This window comes from Poecilia reticulata, linkage group LG15 (genome assembly GCF_000633615.1).
Source record: "Poecilia reticulata strain Guanapo linkage group LG15, Guppy_female_1.0+MT, whole genome shotgun sequence".
Classification (NCBI taxonomy): Eukaryota; Metazoa; Chordata; class Actinopteri; order Cyprinodontiformes; family Poeciliidae; genus Poecilia; species Poecilia reticulata.
The window spans coordinates 19,281,565-19,302,876 of NC_024345.1; the positions used below are offsets into that span (position 1 = coordinate 19,281,565).

The 21,312-nt window shown below is 38.9% G+C and overlaps 2 protein-coding genes across 7 annotated transcripts in view; one reads left to right on the top strand and one right to left on the bottom strand.

Moving 5' to 3' along the window:
* Positions 1–13,466, top strand: part of map3k4 (mitogen-activated protein kinase kinase kinase 4) — a 23,846-nt gene extending 10,380 nt beyond the window's left edge. For 3 of the 4 annotated variants that reach the window (XM_008429879.2, XM_017309091.1, XM_008429881.2), the window contains exons 4-26: positions 743–1,156; positions 1,319–1,476; positions 2,539–2,655; positions 2,758–2,857; positions 2,985–3,068; positions 3,153–3,422; positions 3,513–3,662; positions 3,797–3,958; positions 4,053–4,186; positions 5,190–5,268; positions 5,374–5,452; positions 6,474–6,576; positions 6,835–6,954; positions 8,398–8,498; positions 8,600–8,680; positions 8,764–8,949; positions 9,034–9,104; positions 9,204–9,320; positions 9,409–9,568; positions 9,701–9,823; positions 11,001–11,107; positions 11,529–11,708; positions 12,529–13,466. In XM_008429879.2, coding sequence (XP_008428101.1) covers positions 743–1,156; positions 1,319–1,476; positions 2,539–2,655; positions 2,758–2,857; positions 2,985–3,068; positions 3,153–3,422; positions 3,513–3,662; positions 3,797–3,958; positions 4,053–4,186; positions 5,190–5,268; positions 5,374–5,452; positions 6,474–6,576; positions 6,835–6,954; positions 8,398–8,498; positions 8,600–8,680; positions 8,764–8,949; positions 9,034–9,104; positions 9,204–9,320; positions 9,409–9,568; positions 9,701–9,823; positions 11,001–11,107; positions 11,529–11,708; positions 12,529–12,549 — 3,117 coding nt within the window. In that variant the 3' untranslated portion in view covers positions 12,550–13,466. The remainder of the gene's footprint in view (positions 1–742; positions 1,157–1,318; positions 1,477–2,538; positions 2,656–2,757; positions 2,858–2,984; positions 3,069–3,152; positions 3,423–3,512; positions 3,663–3,796; positions 3,959–4,052; positions 4,187–5,189; positions 5,269–5,373; positions 5,453–6,473; positions 6,577–6,834; positions 6,955–8,397; positions 8,499–8,599; positions 8,681–8,763; positions 8,950–9,033; positions 9,105–9,203; positions 9,321–9,408; positions 9,569–9,700; positions 9,824–11,000; positions 11,108–11,528; positions 11,709–12,528) is intronic. The other variant, XM_008429880.2, reaches the window with a different exon arrangement.
* Positions 13,467–16,705: 3,239 nt separating this feature from the next.
* The window catches only part of agpat4 (1-acylglycerol-3-phosphate O-acyltransferase 4 (lysophosphatidic acid acyltransferase, delta)), a 7,326-nt gene continuing 2,719 nt past the window's right edge, over positions 16,706–21,312 (bottom strand). For 2 of the 3 annotated variants that reach the window (XM_008429883.2, XM_008429882.2), the window contains exons 4-9: positions 21,129–21,290; positions 20,847–21,000; positions 20,587–20,689; positions 20,414–20,489; positions 18,463–18,661; positions 16,706–17,421 (exon numbers count right to left, since the gene is read on the bottom strand). In XM_008429883.2, the coding sequence (XP_008428105.1) occupies positions 17,330–17,421; positions 18,463–18,661; positions 20,414–20,489; positions 20,587–20,689; positions 20,847–21,000; positions 21,129–21,290 (786 nt within the window). In that variant the 3' untranslated portion in view covers positions 16,706–17,329. The remainder of the gene's footprint in view (positions 17,422–18,462; positions 18,662–20,413; positions 20,490–20,586; positions 20,690–20,846; positions 21,001–21,128; positions 21,291–21,312) is intronic. The other variant, XR_535570.2, reaches the window with a different exon arrangement.

A 21,312-nucleotide genomic window follows, 5' to 3' on the forward strand; every position in this document is an offset into this window, starting at 1 on the left:
CCCCGGTCTACAAAAAAGTAACTGGTAGGGAAGCTCAAATGTGGAAAAAATAGACTGATGTTGATATCCGATAGTAACACTGGTGTTATGGAAGATTTACCAATATTTTATTTCATAATTGTTTTYATCCGATTACTYGATTAATCGTAAGAAAAATCTATAGATTACTCGATTACTAAAATACTCGTTTACAACAGCCCTAGTAAAATTAATCTGTGTGGCCAAATTTTTTCATGCATTTTGTCTGCAATTTTATAGCTGTCCAAATATCACATTTAGCAGTTCTTTGCAGTTGTGATTGCAGTGACAATTTCAATCCGATGTCTTTCTCAGCTCTAAACAATATCCATAACACTGTGCCAGATTAATTATTATCTTGGTTTAAAAATAAAACATTTTCATAAATTGCACTTCTTGGAAAGCTGATGAACCTTTTGTGTTCACTTTTGGAAATGATACAGTCTGAATTAGCCTCTTCAGCTACATGCAGTTTTCTCAGCAAATAAGTGGATGAGCAAAGTAACATACGTTATGATCTTAATTGGAGCGAAGTATCACCTTATCTGAAAGCTGAAGGTTAAGATGTGAGATGGTTAAGATGATTGTTTCCTTTGAATGTTTATCCGCAAGAACGCAGTTCTGAATGACGTTTATCAGACAGAAGAGCCATATTGTACAAACATGTTGTGGAGTCGAGGGGTTTAATAACTATTTTTTTCCCCTGTGTGCCTTCCGCATGCAGTTTGCAGACCTCCCAGACCCCATGATGTACAGCGATTACCTGCCGGAGCTTTCCCGCCACATATCCTGCTCCAGTCAGACTGATCCGGAGCTCGGCGCTGACCAGGTGTCCTGGGAGGACCTGCGGGACATGGATCTCCCATCCTTCCGACCGGCGTTCCTCGTGCTGTGCAGAGTCCTCCTCAATGTCATTCACGAATGCCTTAAACTGCGACTGGAACAGAGGCCCGCCGGAGACCCCTCACTGCTCAGCATCAAGCAGCTGGTGCGAGAGTGCAAGGAGGTTCTGAAAGGAGGCCTTCTGATGAAGCAGTATTATCAGTTTATGCTGCGCGGCGTTGTAAACGATGGTCAAGGCCTGCAAACGAATGCCAATATAGACGACTTTGAAGAAGATCTGCACAAGATGTTGGTCGTATGTATTTCTTCAAATTTTTCCTTCCCTTGACGTAAGGTTTAGTGGAGGATTTACTTTAAATGTGTAATTCCTGTTAAAAAAAAAACACATTGAAAACTCTGTCGGTAGTGTTGCATAAGTATGAACCGTGTGGCTGTGTGCCGTCTGTTGTTTCTGCAGGTTTATTTTGAATATATGCGCAGTTGGATCAGGATGCTGCAGCAGCTGCCTCAGGCCTCTCACAGCTTAAAGAACCTGTTAGAGGAGGAATGGCAATTCACAAAGGTCATCACTCCTTACATCCGAGGAGGCGAGGCGCAGTCCGGGGAACTTTTCTGGTGAGTTCAGGTTAAATGTGCTCAGGTTTAAGCTTAATCAGTCATTTTACGGCACCAGAATATGCGTCAACATTCGAAACTGTATAATACACATTCCACTTTGGAACAGTCCTTGCCAGCGGAAACAAGAGTACATCCAGTTGCTCTGCTAAGCTCGGCGATGTTTTATTCAAGCAGCGACAGTAATGAGAACCGACTTTGCTGTCCTTCACGAGGGTTTTCGTTTGAGACGTTTTCTGTCTACTGGTTTCTTCAAATGAAATCAGAAGCAGCAGAATAGGATACAAATGAATAATTAAAAAAGATGTTTTGTTTGATGGCATCAAGTCAACAGAGAAGTAGTAGCACATATTCACTAAGCATATTGTCAAAATAGTGATTAAATGTGTTTGAAATTAGAAATAATTGAAGTAACAAGATCATTTTCTGAGATAAATCACTACCTTTTTTTATCAACACCCCCTGCTGGTCATTAAAGAGAATGCTTCTTCCATTTCACTATAAGATTGTCAGAGTACCAATATTAACTATATCTTTAGAAAATGGCACTGAAATCAAACAAAATCACAATATTTGAGTCTTTAAAAGAATGTCAATTTGAAATTAAAAATAAGTATAAACCTTTTAAATTAAAAACAAACAACTTCTTGTTTTAGTCAGCAATTTGTGCCTTTTTAAGTGTTTTTTTACAGTTACCGTATTTTATTAGGATTTTATCTGAAACACCAACACAACGTAATGCTTCACCCTGAACGTCTTCCCCAGCATCTTCCGCACAGATGTAGGGAAACACCTACTGCAAATGCAGCAAAAATATTTTTAGATAGTAGAGTGCCTAAAAATAAAATGAGAGAAAAAGGTCAAATTTTTCTCCCTTTTCTCGACTATGCATTTTATTGGAAAATAAAATACATTGTTTGTGGCAGTAAAAATAGACTGTGTGGGGAAAGTTGGGAAGGTAGGAATACAAGTATATTAGAAAACATAATTGACATCAAATAAAGAGTTGTTTGGAGGAGCCCATCACCCCATTTAATAATAGGACTGTTATTGTCTTTGCAGCAACATTGCTGGGATGCTGCTGGAATCCACTGGAGAGTTTCTTGATGCTGGTTTGCAGAAAAGTGGCAATGAATTCTGGGAAAGTGCAGATGACAGCACGGCCTCAGATGAGATCAGGTTGAGCTGGGGGATCACAATCATATTTAAAAGTATTTTTGAAAAATGACATTTTCTTTAGTTTATTTTTCTCCCATTGCTTTTTTTTTTTTTTTTCGTCAGGCGCTCAGTTATTGAAACCAGCCGTTCTTTAAAAGAGTTGTTCCACGAGGCCAGGGAACGGGCGTCCAAGGCCCTGGGTTTTGCCAAAATGCTCCGCAAGGTGAGAATCACCAGAAATAAAATATTTTACAATAAATCTAGCTTTTTAGTTTGTATGTGCTTGCTTCTGTTCTGTATTTGACTAAATAACTTGAACTTTTTTTTTTTTTTTCTCTGTTACTGTACAGGATCTGGAAGTTGCTGCAGATTTTAGCATCACCAGTGGGGTGCCTTGTCTTCTCGAGGCACTAAAAAAGAAAAACTATGTCAAGGTGGGCTTGCTCTTTTTTGCTCATTTCCCACATATCATTTTGTTCCCTTCGTCCTCAACGCTTACCTCTTTGTTTCCATCTCAGATTCAGATTCCAGGCTTGGAAGAGCTCCAGGTTTTCGTGCCTTGTGGCTTGAAGGATCAGCGGCCTCTCATCCTGCAGCTCCTCAATGCTGCCGCTGGCAAGGACTGTTCCAAAGAGCCCGACGAGATGGCCGAGGATGATGCCTACCTGCTCATGAGCAAACACGTAGCGGGGGACTCTGCTACAGATCCCGAGTGGGCGCGGTGGGATGGCAACCTCCTCAAACTGGTCCCACAAATGGAGGCCGTTGACACTCTTAGAGCTATGAAGGTATTGAAGAAATTCTGACTAGATATTTGCGTGGGTGTTTGCGCGTGTGGCGTTCACATGGTTTTCCTCCCCTTTTTACAATGTTTTCAGGTTGAGAACTTGCTGTTGATTGTGATGCAGTCGGCTCACCTGGTGGCCCAGCGGAAGGCTTTCCAGCAGTCCATGGAGGATGTGCTGACCCTTAGCCGGGAGCAAACGTCCAGCCAGCCTCTCATTGCCAGCGCTCTGGAAGATCTCAAGGTATCGCATATCCTCCTTGTAGTTGCAGAGACAGCCGTGCATCAACGTCTACCTACTTTCACATCTTTTTCTTTACTGTAGCTGTTTTGATTTACCCCAAATTTCCATTCATCCATCTTAAACCCTCCTTACAGAACAAAGCCCTGCAGCTATGCATCAAAATAAGCACAGCCATCGACCGAGTGGAGTACATGTTCACCACAGAGATTGAGGCCGAGGTGGAGGAATCCGAGTCAGCCACTCTGCATCAGTACTACAGGGAAGCAATGATACAGGGCTACAATTTTGCCTTTGAGGTGAGAACAAAGACCACTCTGACAGTCGACATGCTTAGAAAAAGCCTGAATGTCCAAGTCTTTGCTTTATTCGTTTACATTTTTTTAAAAACAGTACCACAAGGAGGTGGTCCGTCTCATGTCAGGAGAGTTCCGACAGAGGATTGGGGAGCGGTACATAGCTTTTGCACGCAAATGGATGAACTATGTCCTGACCAAATGTGAGAGTGGGAGAGGCACCAAGCCCAGGTGAGGCTCTATGGTAGAGACCCAGATATGTTGAACTTAAGTAATTATGAGCAGGATTCAAATGTTCATGGGAATCAAAGCACTTTCTCTGCATCTAGAAAATCACTCTTAAAGAGCGAGATATAATATCTTTCTCTTCTTGTCCTTAAAATTACTTCAGGAGGAAAAATGCTCACGAGTTAAACTACACTGCTCAAAAAAATAAAGGGAATACTTAAACACTTAAGTGAGCACTTAAGTGTTCCCTTTATTTTTTTTGAGCAGTATATATAAGAGTTTATATGTAAGAGTTCAAAGTGTGCTGCTTTTTTTTGTTTGTTTATTTTTCCTCCAAGCTGGGTCCCTTGCTAAACCAGGCTCAGAGGATCCAGGTGGTTTTGGTAGGAGCCGAGTTCTGGCTCGTGTTTTGTTTACTCACTTTGATATGAAAGCTATTAAAAACACAGAGTTTTACCTTTAATATAAAAAGCTCTTGGATAATACAAACTTACTATTTATTTTGATATTGTCACTTGTTAGTCTGTGCTGCAAAAAGTTACATTCACAGTGTTAATTAGACTATTCCTGCTAAACTATTTTTTTTAGTAATGTCAGATATTATTATTAAATCCTTCTTTGAACGCTTGACGAACTTCCTGTTTCCTGTTACTACTGGTAACGAGCAGGCGTCAGTTGTTTCCGATTGTTGTTTGTTGAAAACAACATTAATACATCAATCCTGTATTAATATGCTCCTTTTACTGCAACCTCTTGCCAAAAAATAAAAAAATAAACATCAAAGAACTGCTTTTTAGTTTACCCTCTTATATAGGTTTTATTTCCTACTTCAGGTGGATTTATTTTATATTTCCTAACGTTGCCTACAAATAAAAACATGCAGAACCCACATCTGTCATCTTGTATATTTGTGACATAATTAATAGAGCAATTGTTCACTTACAGATCAAACAAAAACCCAAAAATGTGTTGTTGCAAATCTTCACACATGCTCTTTCTTCTACAGGTGGGCGACTCAAGGTTTTGACTTTCTTCAGGCGATTGAACCTGGTTTCATATCGGCTTTACCAGAAGATGACTTCCTGGTGAGATTACCCGATTCTCTTCTTCGCCTTTTTGTTTTATCTTCTATTTGTCCTGAAGTTGTCCTTAGATTGGACAGTTGTATTAATTCAAAGCTCTTTCTGCAGAGCTTGCAAGCTTTGATGAATGAATGTATTGGACACGTGATTGGAAAGCCTCACAGCCCCGTTACTGGCCTGTACTTTGGTAAGATGCTCCCTTGTCATATGAGATGTCGGTTTAAGATAGCTTTTTAGTTTCTTTTATACTGCAAGTTTATTGCCATAGGAAGATAAATAACCAAAGTTTTGATTTATTTACAGTAATTGTAACTAAACTATAAAGAAACTGTGTGCTTTCTGCCCTCTAAGCTACTTTACTGTGAGAGAGTTTTCTAACCTTTTCTGTTATTTTTAGCTGACCGTTCCCTCGGCTCAGCATCTTATTGACATCCCACATTGGCTCTCTTTCCAGCCACGGTTACAATCTGAATTGTGCAGGCATTTGTTTTAAGAATTTTGGGTGATCTCATATTTTTCTGTCAACACACTGCAGTAGATGTTGACATGCCATTTGTCTTTCTGAAGTCACTTTTTTCTGTCTTTTCTATTACAAAGTTAAATAACCGACTGAATAGTAATGGCAGCCAAGAATTGTAATAGTATAGCTGTTTTTAAACAAATGAGATGAAGATTACCTTTGGTATTAATATTTCTGTATATATAAAAAAGTGATTAATTTTCAAAAGATATTTAGGTCCTTAAGCTTAAACTTTGTCATTACATTCAGCTCTGCTCTATGATGCACGACTGAGTAAACATATTTTAGCTATTTAAAATGTAATGTTTTGTCATTTTGTTTTTTCCAGGCAGCTAACTATTTGATTGCATATGTAGCATTTATGCTGTTGACTACAAAGGTGCATCTGTATTCTTTGTTTTGAAGAAGAAAGCAGTCTGATGAATAACTCTGGACTCATAAAAAAATTGACATTGTTGCATGTTTTTCTAAGATTTTTTTTTTCCCCTTGCTGGTTTTTGTCATATAACATAGTTTTGTTTTTGTTTTTTTTGGTAAACCTTTGGCTTCGTCTGTAAGTTAAGTCCCACTGACGTCATTGATCAAGCCTGTTAAATTTTCATTAAAATTGTTAATCTATAAAGAATTCAAGATTTTCTTTCTTGTATGAAATGTGATTTTTAATATGATTTTTTTTCCCCCCACCCAGCACCCAGGAATAGTCCTCGGCCTGTAAAGGTTCCTGCTCCAGTCCGCTGCCACAGTGACCCACCAAACCCCAACTTGTTTATCCCCAGCGCTGAAAGTTTCAAGTAGGTCACCACAGTTTAGGTTGTTATTATTTGGTTTGGTGTGCATGGCTCTGCTTCTTAAGTTCTTATAGCTGAGCAGCTCTTTGCATTTTCTAGACACTGTCTGCTTTTTCTTTCATTTTTCCATACATTTAAAGTGTGAGTGAGTCTGTTCCACAACCAGTCTCACACACACGTGTACATCAGCAAACATCCTCAAACAAAACTGCCTACCCCTCCCAAGGCAGCGCTCCTCAGTTTGTGTTTTTCGCCACACAGCTCTCGAAGCCTTCCCTGCGATCTGCGGAACCAGCTGGTTCCCAACGGCCCTCGGCCCATCCCTCAGGGCTCAGGGGAGCACAGCCCCATGAAACCCAGCAGCAGCCCCAGTGATGTCAGGTAGCCTTGACCCCCCCGCCCCCCACCCGAATAACACCGTGAGCGTTGCAGTGTCAAACCGAAACCGTTGTACAGGTTCTCCTCACCGATGGAGGAACTGTCTCATGTCTCATGTTTTGATTTTGATTCTAAGGATGGATCCGTGGCACTAAATTTTTATTTTTTTTTTTGTGATGAAAAACGTCCCACAGATTTTGTGGCCAATATCCGATATTTATACAGCCTTGACCTCAAGTTACCAAAAAAAAAAAAAAAAACGTAAATTTTTTCTTTTTCTCCCTCTTGCCACAAGCGGTCATTAATTAATTTATTCTAGCAGCAGAGACGACTAGATGCTGCTTCTCCGCAAGGCATTCTTGCGAAACAGGTTTCATTAATATCGAGAAACAAAACATGTTTTTAAATTGACTTTAGCATCTGGTATAAATTAGCAATTTTCATAGTAAGCATCAACAGAAAATGACTCTATGTGTCGCCCTTAGGAAATGTAGCCTACCTACGATTCCCAAAAGACTGAACACTGTAATGTGTTCAGCCGTCTTATCTGCTGAAAGTCTCGATCTCTCTCTCGTAGCCCAGATGAACCACAGATGTCTTTGCATAAATTAGTTTTTATGACTATGGCATGGTTCGGTTTTATATTTGTGTGCTGAAAGACACGCATGCATGGAACTTAATGGTGTTCTCTAAGAATTTCATACAATCTAAGAATATAATGTTTTTTCACCTTTTCAGCCATTGAAGTTTATCCAAAAATTTTGCAAATCTCCCAAAAATTGATTAGACAAATCCTGACGACTGGTCATGTGAAGACTGATTGTTGTGCGTGGAATGAAAATGAATAATATCTTACTGCAGTAAGTAAGTAAGATAATATTCTGCTTTATAGTGACTTCTGCTTAAATTTGGTTATGGCTTATTGGTGAGTGGGATGATAACTACAGTCTTTTGCTCCCGCTGTCTAACCTTGTGACTGTCTCCAATGCATGCTCAGCTGCTTGTGGGTTTTGTTTTTCTGTTTTTCATTTATCTAAACGCTTGTAAAAATTCTGCTTAATACGTAAAACGTGGATTAATCATAAACGACGAGGTCATTGAAATTTTTAGTAATTGTTTCGCAATTACATGGTTTTCTGACATTATGCATGAGAAATTATGACAAAGGATCAAATACTGTTTTTGTCAGATTAACCATGGTTTTAAAATGTTAGATGGCCTATATTGAAAGGTGAATGGGTTTTACAGGTTTTTATAAGGTGCACATTTCCACAGTTATTGAATTCCAAGAAGCCCCCTAGTGCATTATATTGTAACTGCTTATAAGGTCTTTTTTTTTCTTTTTCGTGAGAAACCCTTTCACTGAAATTTGCTGTTCTGGGCAGTAGTGTGTGTGTGTATGTATTTGGAGAGAAGTGTTGCTAACTTTTCCTTCATTGTTCTCAGGGTATCCAGTTTCCATGAGAATGATCGTCTTTCAACAGTTGCAGCAGAATTAAATTTCAAATCACTGAGCCGCCACTCGAGCCCCACTGAGGATAAGGAAGGTGGGAGCTCACACTGATCTGCAGGACAGATATTCACCTGCTCGCCTAAACTTGCTTATATAACTTAAAAAAAAAATAAATAAATGTTTCGATTGTTTCAGAACCTTCATATCCAAAGGCTGATTCAAACAGCTCCGCACGCAGAAGCTGGGAGCTCCGCACCCTCATCAGCCAATCCAAAGGTGAGCTCGCTGCATTCAGAGCAGTTTGATTCGTTAGCTCAGACATAACGGCCGCTTTGCTGACTCTCCTTTTGTGGTGGCAGACGCGACAGCGCGGCAGAGCCCAATGGAGGCCGTCCGTCGCTCCATTCGAAAATTTGAAGAGAAGCGCTATGCCGTGATGAAGCAGCGGAACATAATTGGTCAAGTGTGTCACACGCCAAAGTCTGACGGCATGCATGTTGGGCTCAGGAAGGTGACTTTCAAGTGGCAGAGAGGCAACAAGATAGGTACGGCTGTGTTTGACTGCTGTTTTGGTGATGATTATAGTACATCTGCAGACAATAATTTCATAATTTTGTATGGGACCTCAGGTGAAGGTCAGTATGGAAAGGTGTATACCTGCATCAATGTGGACACTGGAGAGCTAATGGCTATGAAGGAGGTATGTAGCACAGATGACCTTCAGTATGTTAAAGAACACAGAAACAGAACTGCAGACGGCAAAGTGTTTTTTTTTTTATTATTTTATTTTTAAATATAGATACGGTTCCAGCCAAATGATCACAAAACCATCAAAGAGACTGCTGATGAGCTGAAAATATTTGAAGGCATCAAACACCCAAACCTTGTGCGGTACTTTGGAGTGGAGCTCCATCGAGTAAGAAACCTTCCACACGCTCAAGGCAGTGTGTGTGTGTTGCAGACTGAAGCGTGTTGGCGTGAACTCGTGTTTGCTTTTCCTGTAGGAGGAGATGTACATCTTCATGGAGTACTGCGATGAAGGAACTCTGGAGGAAGTTTCCAGACTGGGGCTTCAGGAACACGTGATCAGGCTTTACAGTAAACAGATCACTACAGCCATAAATGTTCTGCACGAGCATGGTATTGTTCACCGTGATATCAAAGGTCAGCGTCGGATTTATGCAAATACTTATTCTGCATGTGACGTGTTTCAAAGAAAAAGTGGAAAAATTTCTCACCAGCCACCATCTTATTAATCTGTGTTTTTGTTTTTTTTGGCGGGGGGTTTTGTGACAGGAGCAAATATCTTCCTCACATCGTCGGGCTTGATTAAGCTGGGTGACTTCGGCTGCTCAGTCAAGTTAAGGAACAACACTCACACCATGCCAGGAGAGGTGAACAGCACACTGGGAACAGCCGGTAAGACATGGCGTCTCATCTCAGTTTGCACACCTGTTGAATTGGTCCAGATATTACCTGGCAGACCAACAATAGATTTTTAGAAGTTTTAAATCTCAGCAAACAAATATCACAACTGAGATTCTTTAAGGCTCCATCCTAGGCCCACTTTCCTCCTCCCCCCCGCAATATCTATAGATGTCCACTAGCACAAATTATAGAGCACTACAACATTTTTTAGCATATGCTGCTCTGGAAATAATTAAGAGACTTCTGCACTGAACCCCATTGTAAACCTCATTGTTATTCCACCAAATATTGATTTCTGAACTCTTCCTGAGTTAAAACATTGCTACTGTTGTTTCTAAATGAATATGAACTTATTTTCTTTGCATTATTTTAGGTCTGAAAATACTGGGTCTTTTTCGTTATTTTGACAATTTCTCATTTTCTGGAAATAAATACTGCATTTTAGCTTGGAATTTTGGAGACATGTCTCTTAATTTTTATTTTTTTCCCCCAGAGTTATATATGCTGAGGACATATACCTATGCCCTATTTATGTTACTTATTTGGTGTCAATTGCAATTGTCATTTATAATATTTGGACAAGTCAGAATTCCCCCCAGTCTAATGCAGTCATTGTTTTTTGAACAATGCAAGGGTAACCATCTAGACTCGCCGAGGCTTAAAACCACAGAGCGTGCTAGAAACCTTGGTGTCATCATGATGATAAAGTTAACATCCACCTTGAGTCTATGACTACTGCCATCTTAAAAGCTTTGTCAGAATGACAGGGTTCCTGCCAAAACAGGACACAGAAGAACTGATGTATGCATTTCTTGTCAGTAGGTTGGATTATTGTGATTATTTTATAAAATAGAGAAGTCAGCTGCAGATGACCATAGACCATATATATCACTGCACTGGATCCACCATTTCTAAAAAAAGATTTAAAAGAGCAATATTGGTAAAGTGTCATACAAGAGCAATTGAAGTTTAAAAGATAAAACATCATTATCTGGAAGCCAAGCCAAAAATATCTAAATTAAATGTTGCCTCTATAGACTGCAACACTGTGCTGTATGTATCCATTTAATAATAATGGTAAGCTGCCATTTGTACCAAATTATCCAACATCATTGCATTAATGCAGTCTTGGTTTATATTGTCACTTTTGTGTGTTCAAATGTTCTAGCATATATGGCACCTGAAGTTATCACAAGAGCGAAGGGGGAAGGTCATGGGCGAGCAGCAGATATCTGGAGCCTGGGCTGCGTCCTGATTGAGATGGTGACTGGAAAGGTAAGCAAGGATGTTTCATTACACATGAAGTATCACAGCTTTGTTTGTTTTATATAAAAACAAGACTGACAATAGATCTGAATAAACTATTTTGTGACTCTCTATACTTTCTTGCAATAAATTAGTGCAGGTACATTTTTTTCAATGTTTTTTAAAAAAAAAAAAAGTTCCACAACTTTTTTAATTATAAAAAAGTTCCACAAGTTTCCAGTGAAAACTGATTGTGGGTTAAAGCTGCTTTTTAAATAACAGAAACTGTAAAAAAAAAAAAAAAAGTTATTTTCAGTTGCAGGCATAAACGTGTTTTGTTTTTACTTCCCACCAGAGTAGGTTCACCTGAACAACAAAGCAAAACTTACAAAAAAAATTAAAATAATACTGCAAAGAAATGACTTACTTTGACATTTATTTGCATCTGCAGAGGCCCTGGCATGAGTATGAGCACAACTTTCAGATCATGTACAAAGTGGGCATGGGCCACAAACCACCGATCCCTGAGAAGCTCAGCATGGAGGGGAAGGACTTCCTGGGTCACTGCTTAGAGAGCGAACCTAAACGCCGCTGGACAGCCAGCATGCTTCTTGACCACCCGTTTGTCAAGGTAAAACGGATTACCTTTCAATTTCAAAGCTCCCTTTACAACCTTTTATTTTTTTTTTTATAAAACTCAAACTCAAAGTATTGTTTACTTAAAGTGTTTACTTCTGATGGTATTGGCTTATAGCTCATGAAAACCCAAATTTCAGTTTCTGTGTAAGATAAAATATTACATCACACCAATAATCCAGAAATGAGAGTCTACTGAAAAGTATTTCCATGTACTGCTAAAAATAAAGTCTCAGTACTCGGTCTGCCCTCGTTTTTCCGTAAGTACTGTAGTCATGACGACGTGATCAACCTTGGGGGTCTGCTGAGATGCTATGATGTCCAAGTTGCTTAAATAGCAGCGTTCTGCTAGTCTGCCTTCTTGGTTCTCTTGTCTGTCATCTTGCTCTTGTCAATACACCATAAATTCTCCATGTGGTTTATGAAATTTTCAAACACGGCAGTAGCACAAGGTCATTAATCAGGTATCTGTATTTCTGGCAGAACGTTTGCAGAGACACAAAGTGTTTGAACATACCTAGCATAGCATAAACAGCTATGGTAACCTGACTAAATGTAAGCTGAAATTTTAGCTTACTTTTTATAATAGTATGGCCATAAAATTCATGTATTAATAGGTACTTATTTTTTAATATTCCTTACATATCATTCAAAGAGAATTTGTATGATTTCATTAGCTGCTAGCCATAATCATCAAAATTAAGAAAAAAAATCACTGTGTAATAAACGTGTAACAGTTTGAATGTTTGAAATGCTAATAAAAACTCGCCCGTCTTCAGCCAGCCCTCACAAGATCTCCTGTTTATCCGTTTCAGGTTTGCACAGATGAGGAGTGAACGGCACCTTCTCTTTGGCTTTTCACGTTTACAAACTGAAGCACTACTGTACATGCTGTTTGGCAAAAGAAAAACAAACTGTGGACGCAAGAGGGAGTTATGGCTCAAGGCACATCGAGTTAAACTGAGGAACTAACACATTATCATTTCAGAGGACAACTGGATCTATGAATTAAATAATTGTCTTTATGTAGCCATGGTTTGTGGTGGTACTGTACATACTGTAAGAATAGGATTGGCCTTAATTCATGTATAAAAAAAATGTTGTAAAGTTAAAAGTAATTGCCACATATATTTCACTGTTGAAGACATCTATAAAAAGGCAATGAGGAATACTTTTTTTATTTTAAATTGGACGGAGGATGGGGCGCATCTATAGCACTTTTAAACTGTTTATCCAAGGGGAAAGCCAAGTAGAAAAGGAGGGAACCTGAGTGAGTCACTGTAAAGTAAAAATGTGGCTGCCCTCTGTGAATGAAAGAAGGCAATAGTTTCCCTTTATTAAATGAATGCCATCCAAATATTTAAATATTTTTTATTACTTATTCTGAACGTTTGGGCAATAAGAAGGATTATTTAGTGTGTTTTCTTTGCCTTTTTGCTGAGGAGAAATTGTCAAGTTGGAGCAATGTTCAAGTCTACTGGTCACTGGTGATGAGCTGCCCGTGTGACTGTGGCGTAGCCAACTCAAAGGAGAAAACAGGACCGGCTATTCCTCCCTGCTGCTGAACACAACGCATACACACACATTGACATACTCCAGAACTTGTTGTCCTCTGCTGCTCCTACAGTGTTTGCTATGTAAAAACAATATTAAACCAATTATTGTTTTTGTTTTCAGTAATTTTTCATCTCAGAATTGGAGTCATTATTACTACAAACTATGATATGGTTCTAAAATACAAAGTTAAACTTCACCACGCTTGTGTGTTTTTGACAGTCGCATGAATCCATCTAAACGAACTCAAATCCTGAAAGACACTCCCAAGTTGTGCAAACGTCACTTTAAGCATGCTTTAAACTTTTCTCCTCGAGCAGTGCTTTATAGTGAAGTGTATAGTTATTTACATGACAAATTAAGTCTGCCACCGATTATCTTCCTGTGTGACACAAGTTCTAGGAAATTAATTTGTAAATCGTTTTCAAGTCAAATTCACTTTCCTTGGAAGTTGGCTAGTTACTAAACTATAAATCAATTTGTCCTGTAAGGACCTCAGTGGTTGGTTAGAAAACATTAGTGAACAAACAAAAACACTCCTGCAGGTTGGGGGCCAACATTGTGGGAAGTTTTAAGTCATTGTTGGGTTGTAAAGCAATATCCGATGCTTTGAAAACCTTACAGAGGTTACAGAGCGCTGTTCAATCTAGATCTGAACATGAGAGTTGGCACAACTGCAAACCTGCAGCGACAAACACCTGATCCTACAGGCTTGGTAAGAACAGGATTAATCGGAAAAGTAGTTGGGACGCTCACGGTAACACATTTCAGAGATTCTGTAGACGGCACAGCAATTGATTATAAATCTGGAATTAATAGACTAGGAACAAAATAATCCATTAGAAGTATTATTTACAGTTTGCCACAAACTGCATCACATGGAAAAACTTTTTTGTCAGATGAGACCAAAATTGAACTTTCTATCCTACATGCAAGATGTGACTGAAAAGTGACACTGCACACCACCTTCAATACAATATTTCTACCATGAGACATGGCATTAGCAGAATCATGGTGTGCTGAATTGATCTAGCATAAGAGCGATCTCTCTCTCTCTCTCCCCCGTCTCCTTCTTGGAGACATCCTTGCATTACACCTCAATTTTTTCTTTTCCAGTCATGCAATTGTAATCTTGTGCTTGGGGTCACAATTTTCTGTCTGCCCTTACTTTCTAAAAGGCTTCACCTGATGGACAGATGGCCTTTCATGTGACGATGGAAAATTTTAGTGGAAAAAAACCCTCCCTCGTGATTGTTTTGTCAACTTCTTGCTGCTACCATAGTGCAATGACTCCAAAACAAGCCTAAGTCATCCCCCACACCTCTTCCTGACTTCAGTGGTTGAGGTGTTGGTACCGATGTGTTTTGGTTTAGCTCTGTGCATTATGACCAGACGGCTGAACAGTCGCTTCAAATGCCTTGTGGTTTATTCAGTTTATGCAGGTTTGTAACTCCAAGCTGTACTCTATTTGGAGCAAAAAGACCATCTCCTAGCAACTCATTCAGAAAAATACACGTTCAGTCTTTATCTCAACTGTAACGTCTTAACTGAAAGTGACAGCTTTAGGTCTGATCAAATATATCAAGTAAATGTGGATTCTGCTTAATGTTTTGGTTACTACGAAAGAGTGAAAATGGAATCAGTTAGGATCTGATCAATTCTAGGCAACGTTCCAAAATTTTACTGCTCTACGGTCTTTGAACACCTTTATCACTTTTCCCTCATAAAACAGTGCCTTATGTCCCAGATCACCTCATTGTGCCTGAATTGTTGGAAGTTGCCATTTGTTTTTTTGGGGGGTTTTTTAGTGAAAGTGTTCATTGGATAGATTCTATCAGGATGCTTCACATTTGGCACAACAGGCTTTGAGGTCAAACCCACTTTTTCCACTTTAGACAAATGAGTTCCCAGATTCGCCTAAGAATTGAAAGAATGACTCATCAAAAAAAGAAGAAAAAATAAACCTTTGCACTGCCTGATCGAAGGTTGAATAAACTCTGCGTTGGTAGCAATGTGATTCTGCAGCAAAGTCGACAAGAAATGGTTCTGTGCCGGTTGGGCTGTAGTGAATATTATAAACCCTTCTCTGTAATTTGACCTCACTTTCAATTTTCTTAGATTTTTAGGCCACTTTGCTGAAAAGCAACAACACCATCATCACAATCTGATATTTTCAAGCCCGTCTTACTATAGTGATTCAGATATTACCTGAAATTAAAAGATCCGAACCACCACTCTGCAGCAAGTCCAGCTGAATTTAGGGAAATTTGACCAACTCCAGCTTCAGGAGGACAAATGAGTGATTCCTATTTTGGGACGTGTAGTTAAATATTAACAGTCAGTAACACAGATATCTGCACCCCTCACCCACAAGCAGCATCTGATTTACAGGAAAGGACTTTTCCACTACTGAAGTAGGAGGCACTTGAACTGAGATCTCACCAGTTACTGGAGGGCTTTCATGTTGCAAAAACCTGTAAGACAGCCACTTCCTCATGACAAACGCCTGATTAGGAGAAATGACACCAGGATTCACTCCCACACCAACCGCTCAGCTCCTGCTTAGTGTTTTTCTAAGGCATGTCATCAGCTCTTCCCACCAGGACTTAATAACAATGTTTCAGAAATAAAAACTCTGCTGATGACTGTTGTCAAGCTGTAACGATCTCCAGACATGCCACTGCCCTTGCACTTTGGAGTTGGGTGCAGCTATTGCAAGAAAATAAAAGAATTTAAAAACAAATTAAAAAAAAACACACCTTGCTCTCCCTAAACCACAGACTGCATCTGACTCAACTCGACTCTTGTGCAATCCTGGACGCTTTCGTAAGCTCTAAGCAAACCGTCTAGTGTTTTAACCAAAAACAAACCAATGCTAATGTGAGGCTTATCTTAGCATGTAACAACTGCATTCAAAAAAATCACAATGAATAAACATGGGTGTTTTATGTATTCTCAGTATAAACACTGCAGTTAATGAAAACCAAGTGACGGCTGAATCAAGTCAATACAAGCCAATCGTACGAGAAAACCTGTCGGACATCACACAGTAGTTGTGGGGGAGTGGTTCACCTTCTGGCAGGATGCCAACTCCAACCATGCAGTAATGAACCTGTAATGAACTAGTTATGATCAAAGAAGTCAAAAGTGCAGCTCAAGAGTGATTTTATGGCCCTAGAACACAGTTCAAGAATTAAATCAATTTGGCCCACCAGCACATGCATTTTTAGTTACATTTTTACCAAGAAAAAAAAAAAGACAGGTCACAGCATACTCATGTTTTAGAATGTCCCAATCAAAGGACACATAACTTCCACTGAGAATCAAAAGTAAGGCTTTGATATATATATATATATAAAAAACTTTTTCATTTAAATTTTGCATTCCTGTCCTTTTTGTGTGCAGTCTACTGCATAAAATTCTAATAAAACGCACAGCTTGTAGTTTCAATAAAAATCAAGTCTTTATTAATATTTTTGAAATGCAATAAGTCTTAAAATAAGGTTGAGCTGTGAGAAAGCTACAAGAGCATCTACTGCACTTGCACGTCGAGTTTGATTCTCATCTTTGTCGTTTAGGTTGAAATGTCAACTCAAAGCCTTCGGGGAGTGTTGTTGCTGTTGGCTGATTTTACTGGAGCAAGGACAAAAGAAAAAAAAAAAAAAGAAATGAAGAGAAAAAGGCCCACAGATGCTGAACAAAATCTCCACAACAAACATTTAACATGTAAAATTGCATCACTATCTCAAAGTACAAATGGCATTTGGATGTACGCTTTAGTCGAAGAGGTAGTCTACATTTGACTTACTGCAATTTCAAATTTCAGTTTCCTTGGTACTGTTAAAATAGTTCCACTCAGATAAGTTAACCCACACCATGTTTCTGTTTCTGCAGCTTCCATTTTAGCTTCTGCAGCGCAGCTTTAAGCCCGGCTGTGTTGTGCCATGAAACGGGTCAGTACTTGTTATAACAGTCAAGTTGCTGTTCACCTAACATTTTTACATCTGGCAGATTCCAAGTCTGTGAATCTCCACAAAGCAGCCCGGAAGACAGCAGCAATCCTTAATTGTTGTTTAGAGCAGCAGGCTTAATCCCATAGTTTGAGCTTTTGTCAATCTCAGTCTGGCCAATCATCCAGCGTATTCCCACCGACACTGCAAGACAAAAGAGCTTATTTATAACGCTACTGCATCTGGTCAGTGTCAGCAGATTTTGTAAAGAATATTTTTATTTCCACAGAAAATGCATTTTTAATATTTCCAAAACTCTCCTTTGTCTGAAATTAGTTGTCACCTGTGTTAACACTGACATTTTTGTTGTAACAAGTCACATCATCAAATGTTTAATATCGTGTTGACATCTGAATATTTGTTATTTTAATTTCAATAACACTGGGGAAGAGCATTCCCTTTATTGTGAAAATGTTGTGAAGAAACATGCTTCTCGTGAGCTCATGGTGTTACAGAAATTGTTTTTGGTTTACTCCCTAATCAGATGGATGACTGTGTAACTTTTTAAAATGAACACATGCCTGAATGTTGTTAAGAGCATGCTCCTCATACAGAGACATTATATTTTTACAAAAAATGGGAACTTCCACTTGGGGATGTCAAATTTGCTGCTAGCAAAATGTTTGGACAGAAAAGAGTTGGCTAATTTGAGAAATTATTTACTACAGCTAAATTCTGAAAATATGTGCACAACTTAATTAGAAAATCTATATATATATATATATATATATATATATATATATACACATACATTTTTAAATGTGGAGTCCATATGTTATTTGGATTAAATACACAGTGAAATATATACCAAGTGCTTCTAGTTATTTATGCAAGTGTGGCTGACATTAAATGAAAAAGCAGATTAAACTTCCTAGAAAATTTGAAAATACTATTTAAGTCTAACAAAAACACCTTAAGTTCAGAAAGGCTATGTTACACCCTATGCAACTGTGAGGACTGACTGCTACAATTGGTCACCAGAGAGGCAAAAACTGAATCCTAAAGAAGCTGGCTCCTTGCAGGGTGTTGTATCATAATATATCAATGGAAAGTTGAGTGGAAGGAAAATGTGTTGTGGAAAAAGTTGTACAAGAAAAAGGAAGTCTTGAGAGAATGTCTATTTTTTTTTAACTGAATGACTAAACCAAAATTATTGAGATACTTATGGAAAGGTCTGAAACCAACCTGCAGAGCACACAACCACAGCTGCAGCGATGGTGAGCACGGATCCAGAACTAAGCAGTTGGGCGATTAAGAGGCCTAGAGGGTAAAGGACCACGCAGGACCAGAAGAGCCAGTTGATCAGGGACCACGGCCGACGTGGGGGGCTCACCATGGGGCCAGGGAAACGCCCCGTCTGTGCGTACTGCTCCTGAAAGCCATCCTGTTCACATACAAACACAGCTCAACATGAGCCGTCTTGGTAGAATAAACGGCTTGTTTTTACAGCCATGTTGCATGTTGATGGGCCCGTCTTGGCACAAACTCTCCCCACCCCCAGACACACTGAAGAACATCAGTTACACCACGTTTAGCTCACTGACGTTAAGAAAGGTATAGCAACTACCAGTGTTTATAGAGTCAGGACTTCTATTGTCAACCTACAGAGTCTCTATAGATGTAAAAAACATAGAACATTCGTTCTCCAGAAATGGTGTAATCATAAGCATGTTTGATCAATATTTCTGTGCGACGACCCGAAAGAGTGAAAGATGACTGAATTCACTGCACGACCTTACAGTCTTCAAAAAAGATTTACTGTAGTTTACATTTCTAAATTTAGTAAATGAACATACCTTGCATGGACAGTACAAGTGGACACCTCCTTTATTGTAGCGTCTAGCATACATAGAGGTCACTTGTTTATTTTGACAGTTTTTTTTGTTGTTTGTTTGTTTTTTGCTGCACATACATATTTTACAGACTTCCAAAGCTGTTTTGGTCAGAGGCCTGAATGCCAATGAGACAGCCAGACTGTAGATTTTGAGTTGCATTACAGACCATCAGTTTACAGCAGAAGTTATTGTTATCATCCGCTTTCTTACAATTAACCATTTGTGTCCTGAATCAAAGTTTTTTATCTGAACTCATTCTACATTTTTGTGGTGGAAAACTTGATTTGCCATTGATTGTTCTTAGTCTGTAACATCCTCCCGTGAGTATTCAGGGGTCAAAGAGAGGTCTTTGCTTTTATGGCCTTCCTACAAAAAAATTTGAGAGAGACTTTGACTGAACCTCAATGACTCACATTGACCACCCTTTCTAAAAAGTTTTCCAGATGGTGAGGGGGGAAAAATTCCCAGGGGAAAAAAAAAAAAAGCTTTTTTTTTTTTTACAACTTAAGATTTATCAACTCTTTTTCCACAATGATTGTCTGTTATATTAGTTATTGTTGAATAAGTTGGTCTAGTACAGGCAGTATGACTTTATCGCATCTGGAATCATCACACAAATAAGCACATATTTTTAAATAAAGAACTCCAGCTTCTTAAATTTAAATGCATAACCTGTGATTTTTTTGTGTGTGTGTATAATCTATAAGATTCTGTATTGAATTGCCTTTCCTTTTGTCTGACTTTGAATCAACTGAACTAGAGGAAAACATCACTCAGACATTTTTTTTTTCACAATGTTATACACTCTCACATCAGGCAATACAGCAGAATCACGGATACCTCATAGTGTCTTATATGAACTGAAATGTCACAACCTGGTCTTATTTTTGTTTAAATATTAATATCAATACTTAATATCTTATTGTTTACTTGAATCTTATGTGATGGACGCTCATTTGTAACATGTGCAGGGATTTCCCAAAAAACTAGCATGTCTTCATTGAAGTAAAATATTCCAATTGAATAAAGAAAAGAAATGGGTACTTTTGATGATAATTTGATCAATAATATTCTGATTCAATGACATTCGAGTCAAGCCTTTGTTTAGGATCAAAACCAATAATGACAACAGCAGCATGAAAGCACTAAACAGGATAGGCTGACCTTTAACCTTCTTGGTAATAAACATATCTGACTCATTGGTTTATCGTCATATCCCATGTATATGAATATTACTTTCCAACTAAAGCTGCATGTATTTTAACCTACTTATGTCTTCTTTTGAATCCCCCAGCACTCACCTTTTCTTGGTAAAGTTTGTGTAGCCAGGCGGCACACTCTGCTTCATCTTCTGGGACGGACTCTAAAGGAATCCTCCTACATTAGACAGGAAGGAGACAGGCCACCAATCACCCAAACAGGAATCCTAAAGCTATGATCTTGCCCTGCACAGACATACAACATTTTGACCTACCTGACATATAAATCTGCATGATATTTCTTTCCATTAAGAATCCCAAGAAGAGTCGGTACTTCATTGTTCCTGAAGTTTAGTGTTGAATCGTAAATAGCTGCAGCTGCACAAGGGAAGCACAAAGCAGCAGTTCACTGGACGAGGTGACTCATTTGCATATTTATCTGGCTTTTCCCACATTCAAACAAGGCTTGCAGTATGGACATTTCTGACGACGCCATGCAAAAAAAAAAAAAAAAAAACTGCTGCCAGATACTCACCAGTCCCCCTGAGGTTTTGGACAGTTACATAAAATCCTTTGGTTCTGGGAAGAAGATGGTACTTGAGTTTAGGTAAACCTTTGCTTTCAGCTATTTGCATGCTGAACTGGTGTTTCTTTGGGGTAAAGCGTGTTCCTTCACAGTAAAGCAGGAACTTGTGGGAGAAAAAAAAAAAAAATGTTTTCAGGCATTTCCCAAACATTTCCTGATTGAAAGATATTACTGTGTCATCTTGATCTGGAAAAAAAAAATGCATAAAAATCCCCCCAGGATGAGACCCACCCAGTAGTTTTCAGGGTAATCCCGCAGTTTCTGCAGGCTCTGAGCCACGGTTGTCCGGTCCTCCTCCCACTTCCTTTTGCAGAAAACTATCTCGAGGAAATACCACATCCAGCCAATCACTGGAACATAGGCCAGCTCCTTTTTGGCCAAAACTTTTGAACTCTGGAAGTTTAAAGCATAATAT